General features: G+C 48.2%; 1 protein-coding gene across 1 annotated transcript in view; it reads right to left on the bottom strand.

Annotated features, from left to right (window-relative positions):
• Positions 1-3,125: 3,125 nt before the first annotated feature.
• The window catches only part of LOC107123277 (dual specificity testis-specific protein kinase 2-like), a 28,836-nt gene continuing 20,339 nt past the window's right edge, over positions 3,126-11,622 (bottom strand). The window contains exons 3-9 of the mRNA XM_015426499.1: positions 11,357-11,478; positions 10,323-10,371; positions 9,374-9,523; positions 7,939-8,112; positions 5,840-5,923; positions 5,489-5,575; positions 3,126-3,632 (exon numbers count right to left, since the gene is read on the bottom strand). Coding sequence (XP_015281985.1) covers positions 3,531-3,632; positions 5,489-5,575; positions 5,840-5,923; positions 7,939-8,112; positions 9,374-9,523; positions 10,323-10,371; positions 11,357-11,478 — 768 coding nt within the window. The 3' untranslated portion in view covers positions 3,126-3,530. The remainder of the gene's footprint in view (positions 3,633-5,488; positions 5,576-5,839; positions 5,924-7,938; positions 8,113-9,373; positions 9,524-10,322; positions 10,372-11,356; positions 11,479-11,622) is intronic.

The raw sequence follows: 11,622 nt of genomic DNA, 5'->3' as shown, positions 1-11,622 counted from the left end.
TAGCTCCTGTAAGAAGAGCTCTGTAAGCTCTTGGAGGATTGGCTACATTAGGGGTGTGTGGCCTAATATGCAAAGGAGTTCCTGCTACAAAAAGAGCTGTGTCAGAGAACTATGAGAATGCTCAGGAATCCCATTGTATTGGGCACTGTATGGGGGCTGGTGCTGCTGGTTCGATTTTTCTGTATCAAGAGCCAGTCTCTTAGGCCTCCCTGAGCACTGTGTGCAGAGCACCACATTCATGCCAAAGAGGCGTTTTTCTGAAAGGCTGCCCGTGTTGTAAAGCAGCCCCTCCTTGTGGGCCCTTTGGAACTGCAGCCAGCCAACAAATATGGAACCCTGGTAAGGCGCCGTGAGGTCTCCAGCCAGGAGGGCACACCCTCTCAGCCTCAGGGCGGATGCAGCAAAGAAGGGGAACCAGTTCTGTGTGTGGTTGGCAGGATGCTTCCCTCACCTGTCTGCATACGTGCAGGCAGGTGGCATTCTTCTCAAAAAAGCCACAGTTCCCTTCCACAGTAATGTCAGTACTACATCTTTCGCTTCTGCTCTCTTTCCACAGGGGGATTAAGTTACTGCCAACCCTTTTTTGCTTTGACTCCAGACTCGAGAAGGAAAGCAATGACTGCGCTGCATTCCCCTGCAGGGAATATGGGGGACACGCCCTTTGGCAGAGTGCTGCTTCCAGTCTCAGAACTGCCTGGCTAGAGAAGACCCACAGAAAGGTCCCACATTCTGTTTCCATGGGCAGCCAAGCAAATGCCTCTGGAAACCCACAAGCCCGGCATAGCTCTGCCCTCAGCATCTGGCATTCAGTCTTTGAACCTGCACGTTCCACTTACCGATCAATGCAAAGAGCCATCTCTGCATCCATCCTCCATGAACCTGTCCAGTCCTTTTCAAACATATCCAAACTACCAACCATCATCCCATTTTGGGGCACTGAAACTCATCAGTTACTTATGTGTTGGGCAAGCCAGCCATTTCTATCCATGCAGCGACAAAAATTACGTCTCCAAATGATCCCCAAGGCCCAGTATCCAAGGGGGAAACCAGTGCTGGAGCTTCCAGTGGGAATTTAACACCCGACTACTTCTGGTCAAACCGAATACCACAGTTGTTCCAGCAGGAAACTGAAAAACTGAACCCATCTATGGCAAAGCGATCTGCTTGGACGTGCTCCCAACCTTCCAGCTCTTACAAAAGCTCTTTTAAAACAGTCTACATTTTTAATTTGTACACAGGGCTAGCTGCACGCAGTCTTAAGCAATAACTTGACTTGCCCAAATACATTGCAGCTCTGATTTCTGTGTTGCTTTTCTGCCTCAAAAGTTTTCCAGGGGCTCCCCTCCCTTTCCCTCCCTACCCACTGCAAGGAATACTCCATGTTCAGAAAAAGAAGAGAGTCAGTTGCTGCTTAAGGGCAGCCTGGGAAAAGTTAACCAACCATTTATTGATTTACACAGAGAGAGACCTGAGCAGGTTCAAGTCTTTGGGGGTGGGGGTGGAAACCACTGCAGGTCATGGCTATCACTGCCGAGTGGGGGTGCAGCTCTGTGGATGGATCTTGAAAGATAATGGAAGTCAACACTTGCACAAAGACAGGCACCCCCCAAAACCTAGACCAGTGGTGGCGAACCTATGGCACGGGTGCCAGAGGTGGCACTCAGAGCCCTCTCTGTGGGCACGTGTGCCATCGCCCCAGCCAGGCCTAGAGCATCATTAAAGTGTCGAATTCTCTGCCAAATAATTTTAAGGAAATGAAAGCATTTGGGATTGCTTTCCTTACTTTGTTTGGATCATCTTAAGTTGTTTTTTCTAAAGTAAAACCTCAGTATTCAGGTTAAATTGCCGTGTTGGCACTTTGCGATAAATAAGTGGGTTTTGGGTCACAGTTTGGGCACTCCGTCTCTAAAAGGTTCGCCATCACTGACCTGGACCCTTCCCCACTTTTATTTAAACCTTTATGCCTGACGCCCAAGGTGATGTCATTAGGGATGTGCAACATCGCCTCTTGAATGTTCAACCTTCTCATTCTCTCTGAAGAGCAGTTTTGAGACTTATGTGAACTTCAGCAGCTATCTAGAGAGGTATCCATGTGTGTTGGGGGTGGGTGTGTGAGCAGGGGATGGGAATGATCTGCCCTACACCTAGATCCCCAGCCTTCTCAAGTTTGTGGATATGTTTGGAATTTTGAGGTGGGGACTGAGTGCTGCCACAATATGGTTGCCATGGAAGGCATTATGAAATCGCTGTCCCGGGGCACTGCGGCTAGGCACCCAAGCACTGGGAGGTTCCAAGCCAGGCATGATCCTGCCACAGAGGCTGCTGTTTCTAAATGGGAGCTTTCTGCAGTCACAAGGTGATGCCTCCCAGGTCTTTCTCCTGCTCCAGTGCCTCCTGCTCCAGTGAAGTGGAAGAAAACCAGAACTGGCTCTTTGCTTTGGGCAGGAATCAAATGGGTGCCAAGAAACCCACTGGCAGATGCCCTGAAGCCCGGGAGTGCTATGGCAGGGATCCCGGCCCTACACGCTTCTTCTCAGGGAGTGAGAGAAGAGAAAGATGGATGTTCAAATCCCGGGGACGGCTTATGGAACAATTGAATTTATAACAGATGCATGGCTAACTAACGAAAAACAGCAGCGAACATGCCTTTCCTCTGGTAACACCTCATAATACCATGCTGCACGGTCCCTAACCCTGCCAACGAGGGAACTGGGAAGTGGAGTTAAGTTGCAGCCTGGTGGTGATGCTATGTCGAGTGTTTCCTATTATTAGTTATTCAAAGGAGAATGGAGACACAGAGCTGCTTGTTTTTGATGACAGTCACCCATCTCTCATAAGGTCTAGATTCAGCCACGGAAGAGCCAAAGCAACAAAAGAGGAACTGCACAGGGTTCGGGTTGTTAAGGAGAGCCCTTGGGTCCCAAGGCTTATGTATAAACATAGAAATTGCCCTCCTCGGTTGGACTCGAATACTCTTCTAACACAACACCCTGTTTCCAACAGTGGCCAATCAGAAGCCTCTGGGAGCCTTGGAAGCAGGGTGGGAAGGTGACATTTCCCTTCAGCTGTTTGTCTTCAGCATCTAGTATTCAGAGACGTTGTTCCTCTGAATATGGAGGCTAGAATCCAACTGCAGAGCTGTCCTCTTCCATGAATGGGCCTAAAGGCAGCTGTTCCCCACTATGGCATGGACTATCAACTGTTAATTAAACACTAAGTGAAGAAATGGTCGTCCCGGTTTCACTTACTCTCTGCTCGTGGCAGACGTTGTGGTCTGGGCTTGATCTGCGGGGGCCCAGACTGGATGACCTTTGGGCTTCTAAAACATATCACAATGGGGGAGGCTGGTCAGGCTGTGGGCCCAATGGTGGGGTGCAGAAGCTTCCTCTTCTGCTGTACAAACCGTAGATCTGCCTGAGAGGGGGAGCAGGGCAAATGTTTTGTATGGAGGACATTCCCCCTCATCACACCCCCTTGTTTTTTTTTTCAGATTTACATGTGATTTACAGTCTAGGTTCCACAGAGAAGCTTCACCCTGGGGACTGATGGTCCATCACGGATTCCAGCCTCTCTGCAGCATCTTCCAGTTCCTCCAGGAGCTCAGTGAATGATGGCCGCTTGAATGCTTCCAGCTGATGGAAAGCAGTAGGGAAAAGAAAGGAAACTGTAAGCAGACGCTCAGTTTAGGAGATTTATAAATAGGAGAGAGGCTGTGGTTCAGTGGGAGAACATCTGCTTGAGAAGGTCTCGGTTTCAGTCCCCACTCAGCATCTCCAGCTTAAAGGATCAGATTGTAGGTGATGTGAATGACTTCTGCTTTGAGACCCTGGAGAACTGCTGCAAGTCTGAGTGGATAACAGTGACCCAGAGAGACCCAATGGCCGCGTTCAGTATAAGACAGCTTCATGTGTATACATGGGGATGGCAACCACAACGCTAAATCCTAGCACAAGTCAGCCTCAGTTGACCCATCTCGTGCTCTGCCCGCCGACAACTGCACCACTACAACCAGGGCTTCCTGCTCACATTCCACCTTTGTTGATCCCATTTTTATCCTGCTCTTCTTCAGGATATCTGTGTTTTAAACTGTTCTACAGTCTCTTTTTGATTTCATGCATGGGTTCTTTGGAAAAATCAAGGCATTCCTATAGTTATTCTCTGCCATTCCTTTTAGCATCCCCCTTTTTGGAGGCGTTGTTGCATTTTGTTTCTCCTAGTTTGTCAGGCACCTTGAAGGTTTGAAATAGATCCTCCTCCTTGTTAACTGTCTCTGACTGTAAAGTGGGTGGCTGATGCCAATCATGATGGCAGAACCACCAGGCCACCCACAGAAGGGATGGGTTCCTGCATTCTCAGGGGACTCCCCAGGCGTGCTGAAAAATAGGATTCATGATCTAATGATGAGAAGAGTGGAGAGCAAGGTAGATTGGCTTGCTGAAGCCCTTTCAAGCCCCTAAGAACTTAAACTAATGTTGAAGGGGGGAGATTTGGGCCTTTTCCACAAGGCAACACTTCCGTCTGAAGTCATGCTGTCACCATTGCTGTCGATGCAGCACAGTGGCAACGGTACTTCCTCACAGTGGGTTTCCGTACATTTCCCTGGGGCAGCCATTCCCCTGCCCCAGTACACAGGGGGCTTTTTCCAAGGCTCTTAAAATACTCCATAACTGATGTAGCAACATACTGTTATATGAGTATATTCCTATACCAATTCCCATGTTTTTCAAAAACTAAAAAAAAAAAAGAATGGAAGGGGACAGGTGCGATGAAGTTTAAGACAAGGGCAGTGGCAATCATGTGGGCAGGATCAGAAAAAATCCAGCCATCCTGGCTTTACTGCGGTCTTTTCCAAAACATCACAGCAAAGCAGGCTTGGGGAAGTCTGCAGAAAAGATGAGGAAAACCTGGGTGGTGCACAAAGGCACCGTGATGCTGTGGGAAAGTGGGAAGAAAAACTGCTTCCCAATAGTATTCCATCAGGGCCAAATGGCACACGTGTAAGTGACCGTGGGCTAGTGGTGAGGAGTGCGGACTCTAATCTGGGAGAACCGGGTTTGATTCCCCACTCCTCCACATGCAGTGGCTGGTGTGACCTTGGGTCAGTCACAAGTTCTTTCAGAGCTGTTCTCTCAAGGGCAGTTCTCTCAGAGTTCTCTCAGCCCCACCTACCTCAAAGAGTGTCTCTGTTGTGGGGAGGGGAAGAGAGAGGAGACTGTAAACGCTCTGAGACTCCTTTGGGTAGTGAAGGGCGGGGTATAAATTCAATCTCTTCTCCTCTTCTTCTTCTATTTCCCCCAACCCCCAGCCTACAATTCCTCATTGGCCCCCATTCTGCCAGCCTGTTTAAGTAAAGCAAGCAGAGCAGAGCCATCAACCCGCACCAGAATTTCCCATTTTCATGACTGAAAAAGAAATTTGCAAAAGGGGAGGGGGAGAGGGGACCCAAGACAAACAACCCCATCCAATCCCTTTAAAAAACACTCCTTACTCTACAACAGCTGGCAGCCAAGTCTAAAACTTGCTTGGGGCATCCACCGATCATTTCCTGGAAGGCAGCTACATCCAGGCCATAATCCTGGTGGGAAGCAACAGTGAAAAAGAAGGATTCAGACATATTCCTCCAATGTTAAGGCCACGTAATTGATTGCCCTCCAGCGTGCTGAGCACCAGCTCCTCTAATCCCCCCCTCCCCACATAATCTGGAGCCAAAGTGCTTGGCACAGCTTTCTGTACAGCACCTGACACCCTCCTGGTGCTTAAAACAAGGCAGCGTGTATCAGCCACAGCCCTGGTGGTGCAAATCCCTCTTTTGCTGGCCTGAATGGTGTGTTACAATGACCTGGGTCCGAGGCAGCACCTCTGGATCTGCAGGGATCCTGCCCAGGATCTCACACAGGACAATACCAAAGGAGAAGACGTCCACCTGTTGGAGAGAGTGAAAGTTAGCTAGTGTGGGGTGGGAGGCGAGGCAGGCTTTGGAACCTGGACAGAAAGTCAGGAGAAATCCAGCAGAGACAAAAGGACCGGCAGCCAGGAAACCTGTAACTCTACACCCCTTGCCTCCACTTTGTTTTGTGTTCCGCCTGCACCTGCCTGCTGGTAAGAGAATCAAAAGAGGGGGAAACACAAAGTCTTGGCTGAAAACATAGACAAGGGTGTTTTCCACATGGGAACAGGCATATGTAGCTTCCCTGTGGCTGCTGCTGCTGCTGCTGCTGATACTGTGCAGCGGCAATGAGGCTTCTGCATGGCAGGTAAGGTTCCATAGAGTTTCCCAGCCTTGGTTCCCTGAATAAGGCCATCCTTCCCTGCTTCATCACCAGGGCTTTTCCAAGTTTTCTCCCCTTCAACTGACAAATGAATATTATTATCATTATAACACTCTAAAATCTGTGTATCAAATCTGCTGAACTATCAGCTTTTTTTTTTTTAAGTAAATCTCTAGCCCTTTTCGTTGAAGGGCTATGCCTTTTCCTTTTATATTTCCATTACAAGAGAAGCTAGAGACTTCTTAAAAACAGTGAAATCTGGGGATTCGGAAAACTTGATGCACAAGTTGTTAGAAAGTTATAATGACACTCAAGTGCCGAGTAAATACACAACAGAATCCTAGTGGCAGGGATGGAAATGGCCACCACAGAAACAGGGCCAGAGAAAATAGCTGCTGTATGGGCGGGACAGGGAAAATCCAGGCTTTGCAGCAAAGCAAGTTTCAGAAAGATGAGGAAATAGCTGGGGAAAACCCAGGACGTGCACGAAGAAATGTTGCTGTGAAGAAAAAAGAGAACCCTTGCTTCCTAACAGCATCAAACGTTGGGCAGATAACCTGAGTGGAAAAGCCTTTGACTGACTGTTAGATTCATAAACTGGTTGGGGCATGACCAATACATCACAAATCGCAACTACAAATTGTAACATACACATTATAAATTTTATGTATGTAGTTTGGCCACCCCTCAAAAGAGTAACAGTGGGGGAAATGTGAGGAGGATTCAGCAAGCAAGGTGCATGTTAGCCCTTTCTCCATCTCTGGATTGGGAAATTCCTGGAAATCTGGAGGTGGAGGAGGGTGGAGTTTGGGAAGAGGCAGGAGCTCAGCAGGGATATGATCCCCTATAGTCTGCCTTCCACAGTTGGGGGACTGATCTCTGTGGTCTGGAGACCCCCCGGGGAAAACCGGGACAGGCTCAGCAGAATTGCACCAACATGCAACGTCACTTCCAGTGCTAAAATGCAAGTGATGGTGATGCTCTAGGGTTCACTCAAAAGTCTACACTTAAAAGTTGGGGAGTCCCTCCCCTGCCCCTCTGCTGACCTATGAAGTCGTAGTGAGGAATGGAGGAGGGGACGAGTCAGTGCTGGGAGGTGCCTTGGCCTCATGTTCGGAGAACAGCTGTAATCCTGGATGAACGTCAGGCCCCATGAGGAAGTTGGCAACATCATTTCCCCCACTGGTTCTCCTCTACAAATCTACCCCTCCCTCGGGCCATTCTCATTGCAGGGAAGGCCCCCACCAGGCTCCAAAACCACAAACAAACTCAGATAAGGGGGAAATGCGGCAAGGAGGTATTAAGTACTCTTTCCTCCCAACAAGGACTCAGATAAGTAGGTCAAACTACAGTATTGCCTAAGAAGGTCAGAAGAAGAAAAATCCACAGAGACTATATACTTGATTTGATTACTTAAACACACTACAGCCATCTTGAAGTCCAGAGGCTGAAAGGCAAGATATAAATTTCCTCAATCAATTGATAAAAGCAAGGCTATCATTCATCTAAAGAATGTTTAGATCATTCTCCATCTAACTTTAAACTGATCAGCTTCCGTAGTTTACAACTGATTCATCAGTTTACACACTGAAGCCCACCTGCATGCTCCAAATTTCGCCCAAAGGGTCTTTCCTGAGATGATACATGAATTGGGAGAGAAATACTGTACCTTCCTGTCATAAGGCTCCCCGCGCAACATCTCAGGGGCCATCCAGAAAGCCGAACCCACAAGAGAAAGCTTCCTTTCGGGGCCCTTGGCAGAGAGCTCCACCACTTCTTTGGCTAGGCCAAAATCCGCCACCAAGGCCTCCCGACCCCTTTGGGTCACACGGATGAGGCAGTTCTGAAACGAAGTTTAAACAGATTTCAGTGGTGCATGTGGGAGGGGCGTGTCTCTGTCCTCCCCAGAGCTATTTTGTAGGAAGAATACAGAGGAGTTAAAGTCTAACATAAATGACAATTGCAGATCAATACACTATGTGGGAAATCTCAGCAGTGCTGTATCCAGCCAGGACAGAGGGGTGCAGGGGTGCCTCCTGCCCTCCCACGGATGGTCCCCCACAAGAGGAAGCTGGAGGTGGTGAGTGACAGCAGCTCCCCTAAGTGCCAAGATCTAAACTGGGCAACTGCTGGATCACAGCTTACACTGTTAATACTTGCATCCCACCATGTTGTGTTCCAAAAACAGAGAACCAAAATGGAGGGTGCAGTCGTGAAGTGCTTCTTCTCTGGTTTTCTCACATACCCACTGCCACTGCCCCCCTCCATCCAGAAGTCCTTTCAAACAAGCTAATCACTATCACCAACAGTGGTACATCTCTTAGGTTACCATTTCATTTATCCAACACTTGCCAAACCTATTACACCCTTTGACCTAACAGCAAACTCCATGCTTTTGCCTCATTTCTCTGGTCCCCTAACAGCAAACAGGCACAAATCCTTGTTGATGCCTTGCAAAGTTGAGTTACCCATTAGGTTTGCAAAGCTGCAGGTGTAAACACCCCTGAAGCAACAGATTCGAGACTTCCCAAAAGGCATGAGGCATGCAGAGGCCAAAATCCCATTAGTGTTAATGGCATTATCGAGCATCTGACTCTCCCGTAAGCAATGTTCCCTCTAAGCTTTGGAGTCTTGTGAGCAAAAATTCTACTTTGTGAGCTACTAGCATTAAAGTTGTGAGCGAGCAATTTGGCTACTGCATAAATTAGTTTGCTCTGGAGCCCTCCTTCCCGAGCTAAGACAAAAATGTGTGAGCCGGAGGCTATAAAACTGTGAGCTAGCTCACCCTAACTCAGCTTAGAGGGAACACTGCCCGTAAGTGACTTGGAGATGGTCCAGTTATTTAGCTTGCAGATCCTCTCTTGAAAAACCACATACCAGAACATCTCTCCTAATTCTGAATAAATACCTGGATGGAAAGTCATCCCTTTGGGTCGATTACCTAAGAGCATTTAAAAAGTTGCCAGGGCCTATCCAGTCCAGCATTTTATCTCAGAGGTCAACCCAGATGCCTTCAGATAGCCACACAAGCAAGGCTGCTTGTCCCTAGCATCTGGTACTCAAATGTATCCTGCCTCCGTACATGGAGGCTACACTTAGCTTACCTTGGAGTTGAGGTCCCTGTGGTATATGTTCTTGGAGTGTAAGTAAACCATCCCACGTGTGATGTCTGAAGCCAGGTCCACTTTCTCTTTCCAGCTGAGAGAGACATCCTTGCAAGCCAAAAGCTCTTCCAGGACTCCTCCATTCACATACTGCACAGAAAGGAGGCAAGATGGTACCTATTGCCAATCCATAAGACGTGAGGGAAGGAAGGGGTTTGTTGGGCTATGGCCTCCCATGAACAGCAAAGAGTGGACTAAAGAGCAGACTAGAGCCCTAGTTCTCACAAACAGCAGGTGAGACCTTGTATGACTGATTGCTTTCCTATCCTCTGTGCCCCCAATCTCCCTGCAAAAGGAGCACCAGCACATCAAGAGAAGAGTTCTAGCCTAGGTTTCTCTCCAACATGATAGCTTTTTACGTCTGGAGGAGCATTCCAACATGCGAACCCCCCCCCAACTGAAGACTGTAGGGGTACGGTCCAGATGAGGGTTGCCAGCTCCACCTTGGGGAATTCCTGAAGACGTGGGGGCTGTGCCTGGAGACAGCAGAGTGATCAGCAGGGATGTGATGCTATAGAGTCTACCCTCTGAATCTGCCATTCCCTTCAGGGAAACTGATTTCTATAGACTGCAGTTGGGGTTCCTAGAGAACTCCAGGTCTTGTGTGGATGTTGGTCATCCCGTGTCTGGACTACAGGTACGGACACATCTGCTCCCTGCCCCCTGAGAACCAAGACAACCATTCAACATTAGTGGAAATCCAAGTACTATCAGAAATAAACCCTTCAGCCAATGCTTACTCAGAAAATTGCAGATGGCCTAAAAAACTGCAGCTGCAGTATCCATCCTGGAATCAGGGGAGGAGGGCAGGGAAGAACGCTTATGTCTTTACACTCACATGATCAGTTTTCAACGATCTGAAGAGCAATTGTGTAAAGTCATTCCTTACCTCCAGAATTGGATACAACTTATCATCCTTCACACAGATGCCAAGATACCTGCAGAAAGAGAGAGAACAATTCAAGGACGCTCTCTGCAGCCCAATGTTAGCACAAGGCTCAAAAACCAAACCCAGATGACCACACCCACTCCCAGCCTCAAGACAACTTCTGCACTGACACCTCCCTGCTGCAGTTCTTGGCATGTCCATTGTGTTCCCTGGACTGAGGTTTTTTAAAAAGGGGGGGGACCAAAGATGCCCGTGCTCCTACAAATGCTGCTTATATGGCTAGACCATCAAAAACAAGGTGGTGGGGCAGAGAGAGAAGAAACCGGGCCAGCGTTACCATTAAGCAGGAGGAATCAACAGCAGATTTTGGCATACAATTACAAGGGAAGTTATCAATTATTTAGTTCACTGTATATATATTTTTTCACAGGCACTGCAAAGGGAGGCCCATTTGGATTTCTGCCTTAAGCACGGATGGTTGTTGGGTTGTTTCCTGGTATAGGTCCGAGGACAGTGAGAAGAATCCACTTGCAAGGAATGGTGAATAGGTAGCCATGCACATACTGAGATTATTTAAGTAAAGGAAACAAAAGAAACATTGATGTGGGACAGAAAGGAAAAAATGGCCAGGGGAAGAGAATGCTAAGGTTTGTTCAATGAGGAACCCAGAGGTAGGTAGGATCACCAGTGGTACAAGACGCAGGAAGTATCAGTATCACCTGCTTGGAAGTCAGGTGATATAGATCTACACTTGAAAGCTCAGCCTCTATTTATTTATTCAGTACATTTGTATCTTTGCCCTTCCCCCAATGAGCTCAGGGCTTTCCCCCTCCTCTATTTTATCCTTACCCTGTGAAGAAAGTTATGCTGAGAGTCGGGCTGGCGCAGGCTTATCCAATGCATCTGATAGCAGAGTGGGGATTTCAGCCTGGGTCTCCTAGATCCCAGTCCGACACTCCAATGACTGCACCATGCTGGGCATTGAACTGAGCACTGATATGCTCTTTCAGGTCATCTCCCACCTAAAGACTCACCTGACAATGTTGGGATGGGAGAGCTTCTGCAGCAAGCTAATCTCACGCACAATCACCTCCTGGTCCACATCATTCTTGTAGATCTTCACCACCATCGCTTTGCCACCGGCACTGTGGGTGACCTGAGGGCACCACAAGACAGTGGCGTGAGCACAGGTGACGGCCCAGTCTGACTAAGTTAAAGACACACTGAAACAATTCAAAACTCTCTCCACTTTTACATTTGCACAGCGAAGCATATGAACTGTCCCTCACAGGTCACCTCC

The sequence above is a fragment of the Gekko japonicus genome, unplaced genomic scaffold (genome assembly GCF_001447785.1).
Source record: "Gekko japonicus isolate JY-2015 unplaced genomic scaffold, Gekko_japonicus_V1.1 scaffold1195, whole genome shotgun sequence".
Lineage (NCBI taxonomy): Eukaryota > Metazoa > Chordata > Lepidosauria > Squamata > Gekkonidae > Gekko > Gekko japonicus.
The sequence above is the reverse complement of the archived record's forward strand: the minus strand, read 5'-3'. Positions and strand labels throughout refer to the sequence as shown.